The sequence below is a fragment of the Ambystoma mexicanum genome, chromosome 2p, assembly GCF_040938575.1.
Source record: "Ambystoma mexicanum isolate Mex_15411 chromosome 2p, UKY_AmexF1_1, whole genome shotgun sequence".
In the NCBI taxonomy this organism is placed as follows: Eukaryota; Metazoa; Chordata; class Amphibia; order Caudata; family Ambystomatidae; genus Ambystoma; species Ambystoma mexicanum.
In genome coordinates, this window is record NC_090923.1 from 129,038,596 (window position 1) to 129,055,990 (window position 17,395).

Consider the following 17,395-nt stretch of genomic DNA (forward strand, 5'->3'; position numbering starts at 1 on the left):
TGTGATGAATCGAGGAAACTTCTCTTCTCCCCAGGAGGCTACGGAGGAGAGCCCACTCCGCAGCACCCACCCTAGGGGTAGAGGCAAGTGGGACCTCACCGGGAGGGACCTCACTCCCCCCGTTGGGGACAATGACTCCATTAGGAACTCCCTCCAGAAGGACACACTATGGCCTACATGGGATGCTTCAGAAAACCAGATTCCAAGACGGGACGCAGAAGCAATAATATCGAAAAGAGTGAATTATTCATACTGAGACGAGTTAGCCATAATACCAGGAACGGGCGTACTGTGACGAGGAGAATCCTAAAGGACATTGTCGGCCAAGAGAAATAAAACCTCTCTTTAAAGTTCAAGCTTCAAACCCTGCAGAGGTGGATAAAACGGGGCTCCATTGGAGAACGAAGATGAACAAGACCGAGGGAGAGAGACACCCTCACATCAGCTGAGAAAGGTCCAGAGTTGCATGATGCAAACCAGAAAGAGAGACTAACGCCAGCCAAGCCGCGTACACGAAAACTCATGTAAGCCTATGGTGATACGCCAAGGCCAGCGCACAGCCCAAGAAACCAAAATGGCCAGAGCCATCCAAAGGTGATGGCGAGACCAGGGATAGGAATCTTTAGAAGACCAGGTGTTCGGATAACATCTCTGATACCACTGACTGGAAACACCAGTAAGTGCTGTCATGCGCAGGATGACCGATGCACCCTGCGGAAATGGGAAACCACGAGAAAGGAGATGCTGAAGCAAGAGAGACGCCGGCAGTCTTGACAACGAAGTAGGAACTATGTCGAAGGGTCCCACGGAGGATCTCCTGTTATCAGGAAGGTAGCTCGGGGAACGGGAGGCCTGGGGAGACCCCCAAAGATTCATTATAACAATCGTTTCGCTCGTCCCAGTAACAAATCTGAAAGTCGATTTGGAGTAAAAGGGAACCCAAGAGCAATATTGTTAAAATGAACGGTTAAATACCGAAGGAGAATTAGAAGAGATCAAGCTACCCTGGGAAAGGGGAAAGTTAACTCAACATCCTGTACACAGTCAAAATAAGTTTAAAGAGGAAACGAGATATGAGCAAAAGTCTAGAGTAAGTTGGCAGTTGATTGAGGGCTATCCTGTCGTTCCATGAGCCTGAGGTCATCTTCCACCTGGCGCCCAGGATCTCTTGAAGTGGTCTCATTTGCACTCTGCTATGAGGAACCAGATTGATGCATGAGGACATCCCCAACGGATTCTCACTGCCAAGACGGTTATGGATTTGAAGAAAATAGGATGAAAAAACTATTAAAAATATTTGAAGAAAACGGAGCAAAACAGACTTCCAACACAAAAAAGTGCAGTAAAAATGTGACGATGGGGGATGGAGTCCCATTGGTGGAGCTAAGGAGGAAGAGTCATTGGTTGGGGCAGTATGACCCAAATTGACAGCCATACGCTATACAAGCAACGAGGCAGTTTATAGTTTAAAGCTAAACTGCTTTATTTTACTGAGAATTTCCTTATATATTTGGCTGTGGGTTCCAGACTTGCAATCAATTTACCTGGTGTATTCACCTGCTAGAACTTTTTTTTTTACTTGGCTTTTCCACAATATGCAATTTTCCAACCCAGGGGGTATGGTTCCCTTCCATTAGACTTCACACAGTCAAGGGATTCTCTTCCTCTCCTTGGCTTTCACAATTTGCTCAACTTTCGCGTCCTGGGCGTATGGTTCCCTTCTACTGGTATTCACACACCTAAGAGAATGTCTTTCCTCTACTTGACTATCAGTTTATTCGCAATTGTGTGCGAGCCTCAGACTTGCAATTACATTGCCTGGTATGCAGCCGGTCCGATAGCACAGCGAGTAGAGCGCTCGCTTTCACATCTGTCCAGAGCCTGCTGACGCAGGTTTGAATCCCGGCAGGGCCAAAATCAGCCTTTCATCCTTGCGAGGTTGTTAAATGAGCACCACACACCGTGGGTAATAATAAACTGCACTCAGATGCCTGAGGGTTCGTAGCGCTATATAAATGCTAAATTATTATACTTTCTTGACAGGACTTTCAGAGTGTTCAATTTATGATTGGGTGCAGGTCCCAGACTTGCAACAGGTTGCCTAGTATACTCTCCTGCCAGGGCTTTCTCTACGTTTAACAATCCGACTCATTCAGTCACTGGGTCTTCAATCCCCCTGCCCCCTTTCATTTGTTTCACTACGTAATGCACTCAGCATCCCAGCGATCTTGCTCCGTTTCGCCCTGTGAATATCACACTCTCTTCGGCATGGAGTATACGCTGCGAAGCACCCTGGCGTCCCATTTTCCCTCTCTGGGGTCACTGTTCTTTTGTGCGATGGCTTCAGCGTTCTCTGCACTCTTCGGTTTCACCAGCAGGGCACCTGCTCCTTCTGTTTGCGTCTCGTCCACTCATAGCTGCTATGCCTTGGCCTCCTCCCCACAGGGTCTCCTGCTGCAGGCCTCCATGTGGCGTACTTTTGACCTCTGGGCTTCTCGTGACTGTGCCGGTTGAAGCTCTCCTGCTCCCTGCTACAGATGGCTTCTTCCTTACTTCCCGACCCGTCTCGGGTGTAGTGTTTCTCCATATTCCTCGTGGTGCCGGGGCTTTAAATGTTGCGGCACCGATCGTCTCCATCCAACCACTAGAGTGAGTCTCTACTTCTGCAGCTTCAGTGCTCTACATTGCTCTCGTGCTCCTCCTCGTCTGTTGTTTAGCAAAAAGTATAAGACAGAGCACTGCTGTCTGTAGAAAATTGATGGACTGGATCTATATCACATTATGCCATCCAGGTTTGAGAATTGGAGGGTTGGTTTTATACCCTGAGTGGGAAGAGGATTCCATGTTCCTGCCAGTGAGTCTCCTTTCCTCCCATGAAGGCTGTTCCTTCTCCCCCAAATGGTCCTCGCTCAGGCAGCCACCCCCAGGGCCAGGATCAGGTAGCGGCTCCCTTTTCCTGGCCATATGGGAAGAGAGTTCCTCGGAGAGGAAGTGATGACCGCGCTGGATTCATCACACCACTCACTCTGGCGCATGCCGGGGATTTAAAGCGTTGCGTGCCCGCTTCTCTTCTCGAGTGACTTGTAAGTGATGCGCCGGGCTGGGAGATGTGAATACCGGCTCAGGACAGATGCAGGCTGGGATGTGTTGATAGGATGCCAGGGTCCCAAATGAGACATGTCGGAGAACAAATTGAAAATGCCAATTTCACTTAGGACGCCGCAGACCGCTCGTCACGGCTAAATCTTGCCTCGGTTTGTCTCCTTTTCTTTATTTTTTTTTTGTTTACCCTTGTATGCCGAATGAGGGTCTGGGTACGAGCGTCCATTGCCACGCCACCATGTTGCAGTGTTTCAGGTGCCATCAACCAATGTCTCTTAAAATGGATCTCAGTGTGGTTTGACAATGAGTGGACCAGTGCACTGTCGAAGACCTAGTGCTTGAGCTCTTAAAGTGTACAAGAACGCTTTTAAGAATGCTACAGTACCTTATGGGGAAAAGTGCTTTGAAACAAATAACTAAGCGCTACACAAGCACTTAAATCCTTCCCAGTCGCACTTGGTTGTACATTCCCATGGCTCCTGCTCCATTTAGGTCTGTTTTAAAAAAAACAAAGATTCATAGTGGAGTGTTGTGCTTTACCCAGCTTATGGCTTCGGTTGCTTTTGCTCAAATGGCCCATAACTCAACCATTGCTGTATTTTCTATCCCATTTTCTTTCAAATATACTTAGAAAATTGATGCAACGTAGAAAACTACTTATCTGGATCCGGCGGCACTGAACCTCACTCTGCACGCCCTTTTGCAAGGGCTTTACTATGCCCACTGCAGGGCTTCTGTTTTGATGCTGGAAGCTCAAAAATGTCAGGACGACTCCAGAGTGTATATCCTGAGCAACAGAACCTTGCTGCAGCTTTGGCGTTAGAGCTATAGGTGATCTTTCCTATGCCCTGTGGTCAGAAGCCTGTTCTCTGGCTATTTTCCCAGTCATTGAAGGCCCCTGGCCATTTTAGTCCCTATGGCCATTCCCACCCAAAACACATTCCCCGGGAATCTTTGATGTAGCTCTATCAAGCAGTAACATCAAGCGTTCTGTGAAGGGTCTGCTAGTGTTTTTTCCAAGCCATCTTATTAAAGTAAATGGTTTGCTTGGAGCTGTAAATGCGCTTCTGGTATAGTAAAAATGTCTTAATCAAGTGTGCTTTCAGCCACATGATTTTGAAGCAGTATGTATGTGTCCTTGCATCTTCTTCAAACCAAGCATTGGCAAAAGCCAGCAGGTTGCCCTTGTCTGTAGGCAATTTGCCATGCACTGTTATCACATGTACAGGTACTGTAACCATTTCCAGCTGTTGCCAGGCCAGTACTACTGTGGCAGTGCCAGTCAAACGCCTATCCCATGCCTACAGAAAAGCCAAACCTGTTGACTTTGCCCGTGCTTGTTAATGTGGGCAGAGGGAGACTTTCAAGGTGCGAGCGCGCCAGAGGAGGCAGGTATCCAGTGATGTTAACGTATTGCAAATAACGAATAACTTTTTGAACGAACCTAAAATACCGAATTCTTTATTAAATGTATATATGGGGTTCGTGGTAAGGGATTAAAACGTGGGGGGGGCGGGGGTTTGAGGTGGGGGTTATAAACCTAGGGAAACGGGGGGTTGGGGGTCACTCCCAAATGTAAAAGAAATCGGTATTTTAGGTCCGTAAAAAATGTTTTCGTCATTTTTTTTTCATCAAGAAACCATGGAACCGAGTTGGGGAGCAGGTATAGCTCTGCAGATGGCACTGCCCAGGGTTGAGTAGCTTTCTGCTGCTCCTCTTCTAAATACACGTGTGCGATTTCTCCTTTCAAATACTCCATCACACAGAGCCTGTTTCTGTATCTTGATATAAATATGGCAGCTCTGCAGAAGAGACTGACTTTATTGTAGGACATCTGCCTTGGCCTTCTCATTGTGTGTTATCTACTTTGCGCAGTGTAGAGAAACTGCGTGACCAGCTCCTTGCTACCTTCCCAGCCTTTGAGTGTTATGGGGCAATCCTTGGAGGGCACACCCCATTTTGAACACGCCCTCACTGTCCAGGCACCTCATTAGGCGCACGAGGTAGTCATGATAGCCTTTGAGAGTCTGCACCTGAAAGCAAACTGTTCACCTTGATGTGGATCGGTGACCCTGCGTGATCGGTTTGTTGGTCTGGGTTTCGTTAGGTCCGTTTGTTCACCTTCGGAAGAGAATTGTTTGAGGTGTCATGGAGTCCGGATAGTCCTCTCAATGGCAATGTTACCTTCTGTCCACTTGGTGGTTGTGAAATTTCCAATGGAACTCTCTTCAGATCCTCCTGCACTGGACTGCAGTGATGTGCCCGTGGTCCATCGGGTGCAGCTGGACATCTCTGGACGATGCTGCTGGCTATGGTAGGGTGCAATGCACGGATCCTCTGATGCTACCAACACTGAATTCCCCCTCCCACCAGTTGAGTCCGTCTTTGTTGGCGGTGCTCACATGTAGCCGAGACCATGATTGGTTTGCATCAAAGCACTTCAGACCCCGCAACGCCATCAGCTAGGACAAATGGGAGCTCTACGAATTTCTCCTCTACAATAAAGACCTTGCTTCTCAAGTGTGTCACGTGATTGTCTCACTGTCGTAGGAACATTTTGAGGATTTGTGGCCATTTTTTGGCGTGACAACAATCTCTTCAAAGTGGCCGATGTTTTGCATCAATCGATGGTAGTTATTTTATGGGAAGGGCTGAGTTCTACTGCACATCAATCTATTTTTCCGAATAGAAGCTGAGCGCTCTTTTTGCTTTGAGTAGCGCAAGTGCTAAAAAGTGTGGTTTGTATTGCCACACTTATTTGTTTATTCTTTCTCAAGTGGTCTATGTTATGAGAACTTCCATAGTTCAGTTCTCCTCCCATCATGCATCTTATTGGGCTCACCAAATCTTTAGCCATGGAAGCTTTCAATTTCCCAGGCCTGTGCCTCCGGTAGCAGGGACTTTTCTTTTTAGCTTGTCCTGCCCATGAGTTTGTTGCCATAACGGTCTGAGTTGCCGTGGTAGACCCGGCTTCTGCGAATAAGATGTAAAAGAATTGGTGGTTTAACTTTGAGTGTCTGGACAAAGATGGCTGAATGCCCCTTTCCCCCAAAATTGCCAAAACATGCGCTTTTGTCTTTATATATTCGCCTTATGTCAAAACAATACTTGTTTATGGTTTAGATTTCTACGAGTGCTCAAATGGTCAATTACGTTCTGTTTATTTACTGTGATTAGTTGGGTTGAAGTAGATATATCCCTTGTTATTCACCCACTCCTACAGGTTGAGGCTGATGGGATATATTTTTATTTCTGTGATTAGGATCCAAGTTTAGTTGGTTGTCCTGTTTCATTGGAATCTCTTCTTTGTGGAAACTGATAATTAATAAGTCTGCTGTGTATATACTATAGGATCACCAGTGAGACGGATACCTGTGATCTGATGTGGCCTTTATAATACGCCTGTACACAAGTGTTGGCGCGACAAGACAAGGAATGTGGAAACCAGGGAGGACAAAATAACGATCTTACTAGGCCTTGCGTCATTCAGATCGTGCAAGGAAGATTAAGGGGCGGACGGTAAGGGGAAGTACAGTTAATTCACAAGTGCAGCCAGAGGGCGGCTCATAAGTGCATAGAGACGGGACTGTAGGGTTGCAGATACACACCCATAAGTTCTGGCGAGCCCGGAGGCAGTGCAAGGGCAACTGGACATGCAGGAGGCTGGGCCTGAGTTCTGAGGGTGACCAGGTGACCAGTGCGCGGAGCAGTCGGGTGCATCAGAAGGGGAGAGGAAGATAGAAAGCAGAATCAAAAAGGAAGGTCTTTAGTTGCTTCCGGAAACGGGGGTGGTTCTGCTCAAGCTTGAGAGAGGCAGGGAGGCTGTTCCAGAGGGAGGTGCCAGCCGAGGAGATGGTTCTGCACCTAACTCTCTGCTTGGCGAAGCGTCTGACCCTCAGTTGGAGGTGGATGAACGTAAAGCCATAGGTTAACAAAGCGAGGCATTGCATAACATTTGTGTGGACAGTTCCTTATACTGGATACCAGCATGTCTACCTACAATGTAAAGCATGGGAGCCATCGACCCTTGACTTGGTCTTAAATATCTTGGCACTTCATCCATAACTTGCTGTTTTTTCCTGTTATCTGACTGTTTTGTACCCTTAAGGTCTTCACCAAAGAGGTATTTCTTTGAATCTCTCTTGCAGTCCCTGTGGACTTTTAAATTGGTGCTTCTGCAAATTAGTGGTGTCAGTCACACCCCTTTTTGGCCAAAGAATAAGTTGTGTTGGGTGAGGATAACGTAGTAGAGTTGCAAATCTCGATTTTCCAAGTCCAGCTCTTCATCGCCTAAGTTCATACTGTCCTTTCCGCTTCTCTACCTGTTACTGACTGACTGTTCACTAATGCTGTGAGAAGGTCTATTGTTAGTGAGTATTTGCGATTTGGATTCTGGAAGTCCTAAATTTAGTGCCACAGTGCAGTTTTCTGGTTCTCTTATCACCCCAGGCAGTTTGTGACGATGAAGAGGGTGACTTGGATTAATGAATTTAAAAATGAAAGCAAACTACCCTGTACTGCCAAAACCCTATAAACATCTGTTTTGGAGGCTCTATCCTTGGATCTGCATTGAGACTGCACACTCCCCTCTACATTGTCCATTTTCCAGCATAGCGTTTACCAGACTTCTCGAACTCTCTAATCTCATGCGCTGTGGTGAGACGTTGCAACTAGAGTAGCGTTTCTTACACTGGGGCAAATGTCCTCATCGCAACATTCAAAGGTTTGAGGCTTGTCCTTCGAAATACTTCTGTAGCCCAATGTTGGCCGCCTTCTTCCATTCACCCGGTCATCATCCGATCCCACCCGCCTTTCAGGCTCAGTCCTTCGCGGTCTGCTACAATGTGAATTTGATTTTCTGCTTAGGCTGCAGCATAACCGCAGCAGCGGCCTATCTTCTCGACACAATGCTTTTTGAAGGAAAGCTACCACGCAACTCTGCAACCTTTGAGAGGAGGCGAGGGCGGCTGAGCACCATTGCCGCGTTCTCTGCTCTACGCATCATGCCTTTGAGTCCATTAAGGGCCAACGCTAACTGCTTTCCTAGCTGCCTCCGCTCCAGCCATTGACGCTGCGGCTCCCTAACCAACTGGAGAGCGTAATGAATCATTCATTTAATCTCTCCTGACATGCCTGTCATTTTCTCAGGCGAGCGGTGCGGCGCTCTCTCCGAAGGAGGTCATTAGCTGTCAAGGAAGGTTCCGACTGTCTCTGCTGTCTCCGTATTGATTAAGCCTCCGGTCAGGTAGCGGTGCTGCCGCAGGAGTATTGATAATGCCAGGCGGAGTGTTGACCAACGCTTCAGTTTGTAGGTTTAAGCGCAGTCATCGAGGCTACCCACTCCTCGATTTTCACTTTCTTTGACGACAATGGGTCTCATTTTCAGTGTTTAACAGTCAGGTATTTTTTCAATTTATGAAATATGGAGTCTAAAGAAGTTTTTTTTCTCTCAAAGAAGCACGATCCCTGGTTAGGCACGGTGACATTGTGGGTAGTGCTGTTGTTTGGCATGAGGCATACCTGGTGTGGACTTAACTTGCGGGTTGGGGCCATTGGATGACCAACGCCCAGCTGATATAACACAGCCAATTCCCACTAGCAAATGTTAATTCCACGTGAAACCCTTGGCCACCAATGAAAAGATCCAAGTTGTAACTCGAATTTCTACCTACATTGTACAATAGAGGTCGAAAAGTTTGTGAGGCAGAAGGGGCTTGCTACATTAGATGCTGCGTCCTGGACAAACCTAACCCTCTCCATAGGCTCGCCATGTTGACATTGCCCTTTGCCAGTACACACCAGCCATTATTTCAAGATGTCACTGAGCAGAGGCACTTAACATCTTTGAAGATGGCACTTGATGGAAGTGCTGGAAAGCTGATTGTATTTTCTTTTTTTACATGTCCTCACCTCTGGTGTGCGGGACATCACGGGGCATTGGGCAATTTTTTGGCAACACCCAGCTTTACCTTTTCCAGTGATTTTTTTTTTTTTTTTTTTTTTTTTTTTGTGATTCTTCCAACCTAGGTTGCCTGCTTCCAGGCATTGGAGTTCTAGCACAGTGGTCGCTGCAACGCTTCAGATGTCTGGGACTACAACTTTCATGATCCCTAACTTTGAGTTTGCTGTCTAGAGCTGATGGGAGTTGTAGTCCAAAACACCTGGAGTGCCTTAAGTTGTCTTTTGTTTTCCCAGATCAGCAATTAACCATGTCGGTTTGATGATGGTGGCATAATAACTATTTAATATAATCTCACGTTTGTCTTTTGCACTAATTTCTGGATTGTCCCTGAAACTGCACTTCACCAGGTGTTACTTGCTTTGTGAAAAATTGGCACCTGACTTTATTCCTGTAAATCTGACCAATGAGGACGCAATGTAGCCCACATAGTGTTTCAGGTGTCTGCACAATGCTTTTTATTAAAGTGGTGTAAAGCTCTGTTTTTGGTGCAGTTCATTAAGCATGGCGGTTTGTTTTGTCTTTGCAGTATTCCTATGATGGCGATGACATCAGTGACCTCCCCGTAAACCTGTCGGTGGTGTGGAATGGGAATTTCGTCATTGACAACCCTCAGAACATCCAAGGTATGTCAATTGCTGATCGTTGGTGCCACCTCACTACTTGCTACTTGGAATCCTAACTCACAGCGCGCACACACATCTAGTTTTTCTGCCAGTGCACTGCACTGCACATGCAAGTGAAATGTGGTTCACCTCTGTTAGTGCGTGGGTCCCCACTGCACGTGCGCAGCATCACCTGCTGGCCTACCTACCTGTCTGCTGCGCTGACTGGTTGCTTGGCTACCCTCAGAGTCTCACCGGTACCAGCCCCCACCTTGACCAGTACCCCCTGCACTGCCTCCTGGCCTACCGTACACTTCGAGGCTGTATCTGGAACCCTACAGCCCACTGCCTCTTGGCACTTACCCAGAGCTGTGTTGGCTGCACTTACTCAGAGCAATGCTGCCCAGATTTCTGATCGCCATCCTTCCCCTTGGCACTTCCCTTCTCACTCCTGCTGCACTTTACGTGTCGCACTTGCACGATCTGAATGACAGAAGGCGTAGTAAGATCATTTGTTTTGTCTTCCCTCCTTTGTCTTGTTGTGCCTGCAACCACTTGTGTACAGGCGCGTTATAAATGACTTTTCATATATCATATCCCATTCGCAGTGCTTAGAAAAGTGCCTCACATACTCGCCTCTCTTGTACAAATGGATGTGATGGCACCATAGGAAAGCGTGTTCACTCATGTATTGCACGCTCATACAATGTTCACCTCTGTCCTCTTGCAAATGCTGTCCTGTACTGTACACTCATGTGAACCTCTTACCGTGAGCATTCCCTCCTACATTGGCACTTCCTACTCAAAGATTCAGGGCATTCCTGCTGTGACTGTCCAGGTGACCCTCTCCGCATCTTTGAGTATTAGGATGCGGTCATCTCATCCACCAACCACCACCAGCATTGCACAGAATCCCGCTGTATAGCTGTAAGACTAATTACTAAAGATGCATTTGAATGGGTCTGGTCATTGCCTCGAATGCCGTTCCATCTAAAAAATTGCATCGGAAAAAAACATTGAATGCATGTTTTTTGAAGATTAAGGGTTTAGTTGAATTTTAATGGGGTTTAAAGGGTAAAAAAGGGAGGTTGGAGGGACCCCCTCAACCCATGAACATTTGTTTTGTTTTTTAAATGCCTTTGTTGCAATTATTTTTGATGCATTTTCGATGGAATGGTTTGATGGTAAGAATTCGATGGAATGACTATAAACCATTGAATGTCTTGCTTGTGCTGTCCCCACTCCCCTTATACATCTCCCTTTTTCAATCCTGACAGATTAAATGTCTTCACTTCTGTATCTGGACCATGTAAAGTAGCCCCCAGTGATGTCTCCACTCACCCATATAAACTTTCTGCAGTGGATTTTGGCAAAGGACTTTTCATTTTCACAAAATAACTGCAAGCGTTATTTTGACCCTTCTAAAACAGGCTTCTTATAGTACAATGCCTGTCCATGTAAAGGCCTTGCTGGGCCAGTAGTTTTCTGTTTGATACCCCCTTCACCCATCCAATTAGTGTAGTGAGTTCTGCCCTATTGTCGCCCACATGGGAGGGCACTAAATCTCCTGGACCAGTGTGCGCAGAGGGAACGTATGCACTAGCCTTGTAATAAAAGGAGCCTTGTTGGCCGAGAGCCAGAGGTGTGGGTAGGTTTGCTTTGGGGGTGGAGGGTAGTGCGGGGGGCGGTGGAGTGTGTTTGGATCATTGGTATTCCAACTTTTTTATTCCATTGCTTTAGGTCACGGTGCTGCTCTATCGTTGAAGCCACGTGTGTAGCTTTGTAAAGAGTTGTGGTTGGTTCGCCATCTTTAGGGATGTTTGCCACCCAGCGGTGTAGTGGGTGCTACCAGGAGGCTGCAGCTTTTCTTTCTTTCTAGCAGAACAGTTATTTTGGCACACCCACCCACAGTCCCCTTGTGCGCTATTCCACCACTCTTGCAATCGTTGCTCCACATAACAAGTGCCCACGGTGTAGCGAGCCAGGTGGCAAGCTCTTTAAGAGCCCATATATATATGCCTGCTGGTGCCCTTGCCCCCCATCCCCCACACCTTCCGTTGGTCGCCACGAAAACACAATGACAACAATACCCACTGCTCTTCCCCACTAAACACTAAGAACATACTATGCTCTTCCCAGGAACGGGGGTAATGCATCTCCTGGCTTCTAGTCCTCGCCATCCTCTTTTCCCCCCTCTGCCTTTTCCTCGTTCTGTCCCCTTGACTCACCCCATCACCCATGGGCCCATGGCGCCCAAGCCCGGGGTTTCTTTAACAGGGATTCAAAACGAATGTAGTTCACAACTTCTTCCCGTTCGGGTACCTGGCGTAACCCCCCACCTCCGGAAACTCGCCCCCTCTCGGTTTTCACTCCACCACAGCTCTCGGTTTCTCCCTTGTCCTCAGCAGGCCAGACTGCCTCTTCAGCTTCCTCCTGCGACCCCCCCCCCCTTTACTCCTTTACTGCACTTGGCAAAGTACTTAACATTGCTACCCGCACCCATGAACCTCAGCCCCCTCTGCAATCCCTCCCCCGAGCTACAGGGGGTGCCTGTCCATGGGCGTTTGCTCCCACTTTAAATTTTTCCTTGTAGTATTGAAATCTATCCATGGCCTGGCCACCCTACCCCCTCTCCCTTGCCAGCCTGGCTATCTCCTCTCTCGCTAAACTCTCCCCCAACCCCACTTAGCTTGAGGCTTGCACTATGAGTGGCCTCTATTCCCTGTGACTCTACTCCCAACACCGGAAATCCCCCTCCCACCCTACGTTGGGTAAACACCCTCTTTACTTAGCTTCAAAACAGGCCTAAAAAGGCACCTCCTCACTAGAGGAAGTGCCCGAGGTTTCTGCTGCAGTTTTCCCCTCTTCTCCTATACATAGTTTATGTAATGCCCACATTAATGTTGTAAAATGTGGGTGCCCTCGGCTGTCAATCTTGCAATCTCTACACTTAAAGTTGTCATGTTAGTGCTGCATATGAAAATGCCTGTATTGCATGCAAGTACTCCACACTATCAGTCTCATCATTGCCCTCCCATCATTGCCCTCCCTTCTGTAAATCTCTGGCACTACCCCAATTGCCGTCAGGCATAGTAATTTGTAGTTGCCTGGCTTTTGCAGTCTCTCCCCCTCCCTTGTCCTGTGTAAACTAGGCACTACCCCACTTGCCGTCTGGCGTACTGATTGTAGCTGCCTGCCTCCTTCAGCCTCTCGCCCTTCCCCTCTTTCACCCCTCATCTTTCTTTCATCTTAGCACTTACTCTTATCACAGTCCCTTGACTTCTGATAAAAGCTTGTCTGTCCTCCCCACTCCCTCCTTGTGTTCTCCTGCCACTCCCTCCCCAGCACTCTCTTGGTAAGTCGTTGACCCTCTTAAGATAGTCTAATGTTTTGTTCCTCTCCTCTTCCCTTCTCCCCTTCCCCCTACCTCCCCTCCGCCCCCTCTTGTCACTCTTGCACTGCAACACTTGCCGTCAGGCATAGTAATGTTACTGCTTGTATTGTTTCTCATTTTTTTTCCTTCCCTCTCCTTTATTGTTCCATGCACTTGTACGATCTGTTATGATTTGATAGTAATTTTTCACATTCTGATTTGTTTCAAGGACCTGTAAGAAAGGTACTGTATTTTCCCATGCTCCCTCCCTCCTTGAAGGGCTTTGAAGCACATTGTGCATGGGCGCTATACAAATAAACAATCAATCATGATCTCTGTACATTCCTGACCCAATGTCTCTCCACTATGCCTGGTTAATGCATCTCCAACTGCTGCTATTGTACTAATGTGAGGTGACCCCACGGGTCTGCTCAACCACCCTACTTGCTCATGTGCAGAGCTTCTTGTCAAAGTGCTTTGCATTTGTAAATTATTTGGCGAGCATACCCCATCACTTGAAGCCAGGGTGGATGATGCCCACCTGTGTGACCAGCAGTGCCTTAAGTGGCATGGGGAAAAAAGCCGGGCTCATCATAGAGGCATGGCGTAATGGCAGGGTGTTAGGCAAGATTGTATGCAGTAACCCTGTGGGAGACTACACCAGTCTTGCTCTCTTGGTATTAGATAACCCACCTATTGGTATAGGTCTGTTCTACACAAGTTGGTTAATTCTCCCTAACACAGGGATTGCCTGCTGACTCGGTGGGCACGCCCCTGTTGACAAGCCCCACCTTCTTGGGGTACAAGCACCCCTGCCAGGCTGCTCTTTGTAGAAATATGCACACCCTCCCCGCTGGGGAAGACGCTGCTGATCTCTGATTTTATTACTTGGAGATGCATGTTTTCAGCCTTAATGGTGGCACTTCTCCTCGCCAGGCCTTTGACGAGGGGCAGCAGTGCCAATAAGGCTTAAAAGGTGAGGCTGCTGGAAGTCTGGGCCTTTTTTCCTAAAGCCTGAAGCTCCTGAGAGCTGGAGCTTCAGGCTTTCGAAAAAAAAGGCCTTAACTTCCAGCGGCCTCACCTTTTCTTCTATAATGGTGTCAACGGTTAAAGGGATGCACCTCTGGTGCCGGAACCAACTTTAGGGAGAAAAGGCTTTTTTTTCTGAAGCGTATGAGGAAGATCTTCAGGCTTTAGAAAAAAGGCCTTGTCATCTTACAGCCGAGGCTGACCGGGGACCTTGGTGAGCTCCGGCAGCACCCTGTCTCAGAACCATATTTCTGAGCCTGCTGGGTCTCGGCCCCGTCTAGCCCCAGCCCACACAAAGCCCTGCTGTCCAAGCTGATACTGTGCATGTGGTGGTCTCTTCCTGGAGGTCATTGAGCCAAAGGTCTTGAAGGGTTCACACCTGGCATGCAACTGTGAAAGGGAGCAGAGGAAGGTTTAGCATCCAAGAACTGTGCAACGTGATTGTACGGTCATCGATATGACTCATGACAAAAAAGCTAACATTCTTCTGCTGCCCTTTTGCTTATGTGCAATGACCATACTATGCACATTTGCATCCAGTGATTCCTTTGACACAGCCTGCTTGCTTAGGGTTTTATTTTGCAATGCCTGCCTCCTGTGCTCTGAACACGAAGCCCAAACACATGGTCACTTTCCTAATTTGTGTTGCCACCTCTGCAGCAAACATGTGCCCTTGTGGCAGAGGGGCAGATACTGCAATCAGACCGATCATGCTGAACCTCTGTATATTTCTTCCTTGCTAGCTCACCTTTACAAGTGCGCGGCCATGCGCAGCAGCTGCGGCCTTTGCCTGAAGGCGGACCCCCACTTTGAGTGCGGCTGGTGTGTGACGGAGAGGAGGTGCACCCTGCGCCAGCATTGTCCATCCAACGACAACAGCTGGATGCATGCAAGCTATGGCAACAGCCGCTGCACGGACCCCAAGATTATAAAGGTGAGTAGGTGGGGGGCTGCAGGGGAGGGACTTTGTGTTGGCGGGGTTTTGTTTCACAGCGAGACGCACAGACTCAGAGCAGGATTGCCAGCGTGTGCAAAGCGGAAAGAGACCTGCCAAACTAGAAGGGTACAATGCAAGAAAGCGCAAGGTTATTTGGAATTCCTAAGGGTTTCAGCCACTGGGTTGGGTGCAGGGAATTAATACTGCACAACCCAACCTCTCCAACAGAGGATAGCACGGGGCAAGGCGCTGGTTTTGGAAGCAAGACCACGCAGAGCAACCAAGGTTCAAATCCCGGATCCGCGCTTGGAAACCAAACTCGGGTATGGTATTAGGCACGTTATAAAAAACAAATGAAATACATTTTATTTAACCCCCCCTGCCCCCGTCTACATTGTTCAGTGTCATTAAACTAGACACCCGAGTTGAAACCAGTGGTCTTGGTGAAGACTCCAGAAATGCATCCTTGCCCGCGTCATTGTTCAACATTTTGCATGCTGCAATGTTTACATGTGTGCATACCATATACGAAACGTGTACCTAGGATCATCGTGATGCATGCAGTGGGTGGGTGGGTTGGTTTTGGACAAGCATACACTTATGCAAGACCACCAATTGGTGCTGCTTTTAAGGCTCCTCGTGCCTCGTTGCAATGGCATTGGGTACAGCACCTAAGTGGTGCTGTACCCAATGCCCTTGCTGTACCCAATGCCATTGCAGCCCAAGCCTCAATCTTGTGTGATGAAGTGGGAGGGGTTCACAGGCTCATGCATGACAAACTGCACATGCAGGCATTTCATTATGAACAGGGAGACCCCTCGTCTGCTGGTGGAGTTTGTTGCCCAAGTGTCTAAGTTTCTATTTGGGAGTTCTCTGGCAGCAGGGGGTGGCGTTCTCCTTGACCATGCTTCTTGTGCACTTGTGTGATTTACATGGGTTATCCTTCATGCTGCACCCAGCACCAACGTAGCATTCTTACAGCGCTGAGGTGTGTCCGTGTTTTCTGTGCGCGCGCATTTTCCTCTGAGAATGAAAGGACCTGGCATTACCCCCGCCTTGCTGCACATTGTGTCGCGCCTGGAAGTAGAGGACATCGTGCCTGTGGTAGTGCATAATGTTGACGATAAACCATTCCACGAGTGAACATCTGGCCTCCTTTCCACGGGTTCAAGTGCAATATTGCAGAAGGATTTGCACAAGGTTGTTGTAGTGCAAAAAACAGGGGGAGCAGACTTATGAATTTCCCGGGGGGGTGAGGGGGGCCCAAATACAGGAAGTGACATCACTGGCAGTTATATGACCGCAAATTTGCATGTAGTCACCCATCTGGTGCAACGACGCGCGGGGGCGCGCGCAGCGCAGAACAGTGGAAACATTGGCTAGCATGCACTGCATATACTAAAGTCAAGTAAGGAGATTTAAGCCATCGAGTTGCATTCCAGTAAGACATCACTGCCCCTACTCCACCGCTCTGTAATCGTCCAGGTTGTAGTAGGCCTCCCTCAAAAGGCAGAGCAACACAACTAGGATGGGAGAATGAAATGCTTGCTAAACAGAAGGTACAGCTGCAAGGTGGAGTACCACCACCAAGGGAAACAAGAAGTAAAGACGGTTCCCGATTAAAAACTACCAAGCAAGACGTGTGGCGCCATATTTCAGTAAAACATCAACAATTCAAACTTACAATAGTGCTGCTGTAGATTGGCCAGCCACAAGTGACATTTGCTAAGATGTTACCTCTGGGTAACCAGATAGAGTTAGGGATGTAGCGTAATCTTAATCCTTTCAGTGGACACATCAGATGTTCTGCTGAAGTATAATGCAATCCTGGCTGAAGTATTATTAAATCAATTGTGGTTTCAGGCTTGGGGGGGGGGGGAGTGTTAACTGCTTTTAACATTGTAGTTTACCAGAAATTCTGGTAAAGTAGTGTACAATGTTAAAAAGCAGTTACCCAGGCTCACCCTGCACCCAAGTGATGTTTGGGACTGATGGAAGCACTCACGTGCGTCTAAATGTTGTAGCCATGGTTGTCTCCATGTTTTTAAAACTCCCACTTTCCTGGTTTTCAACATTCATTTGAAACTCCCCTTATTCAAAAAATGAAGAAGTCAGTAAAAAAAGTACTCCCCTTATGCTTAATAACATCTTACCTTCCAAGAAACAAGCATACACCTCATTTGTCAGGGACTGCTATTAGAGGCCCTGGCAGGGCCAGTGCTATCACTAGGCAAGGTTAGGCGCTTGCCTATATGTTGGAAATGTTACAGCTGCAAAATGCTTTTTTTAACACCCCCACACTACTGCCTTGCCTGGTGATGGCACCGGTCCTGTTGGTTACTGTCTGCAGTAAGTGTGGCTGCAGCAGCAGACCAGGTGGCACAGTGAAG

The 17,395-nt window shown here is 47.9% G+C and overlaps 1 protein-coding gene across 3 annotated transcripts in view; it reads left to right on the forward strand.

Moving 5' to 3' along the window:
• Window positions 1-17,395, forward strand: part of PLXNA1 (plexin A1) — an 812,782-nt gene that overhangs the window by 619,555 nt on the left and 175,832 nt on the right. For all 3 annotated transcript variants that reach the window (XM_069643382.1, XM_069643384.1, XM_069643383.1), the window contains exons 11-12: window positions 9,591-9,687; window positions 14,812-15,002. In XM_069643382.1, coding sequence (XP_069499483.1) covers window positions 9,591-9,687; window positions 14,812-15,002 — 288 coding nt within the window. The remainder of the gene's footprint in view (window positions 1-9,590; window positions 9,688-14,811; window positions 15,003-17,395) is intronic.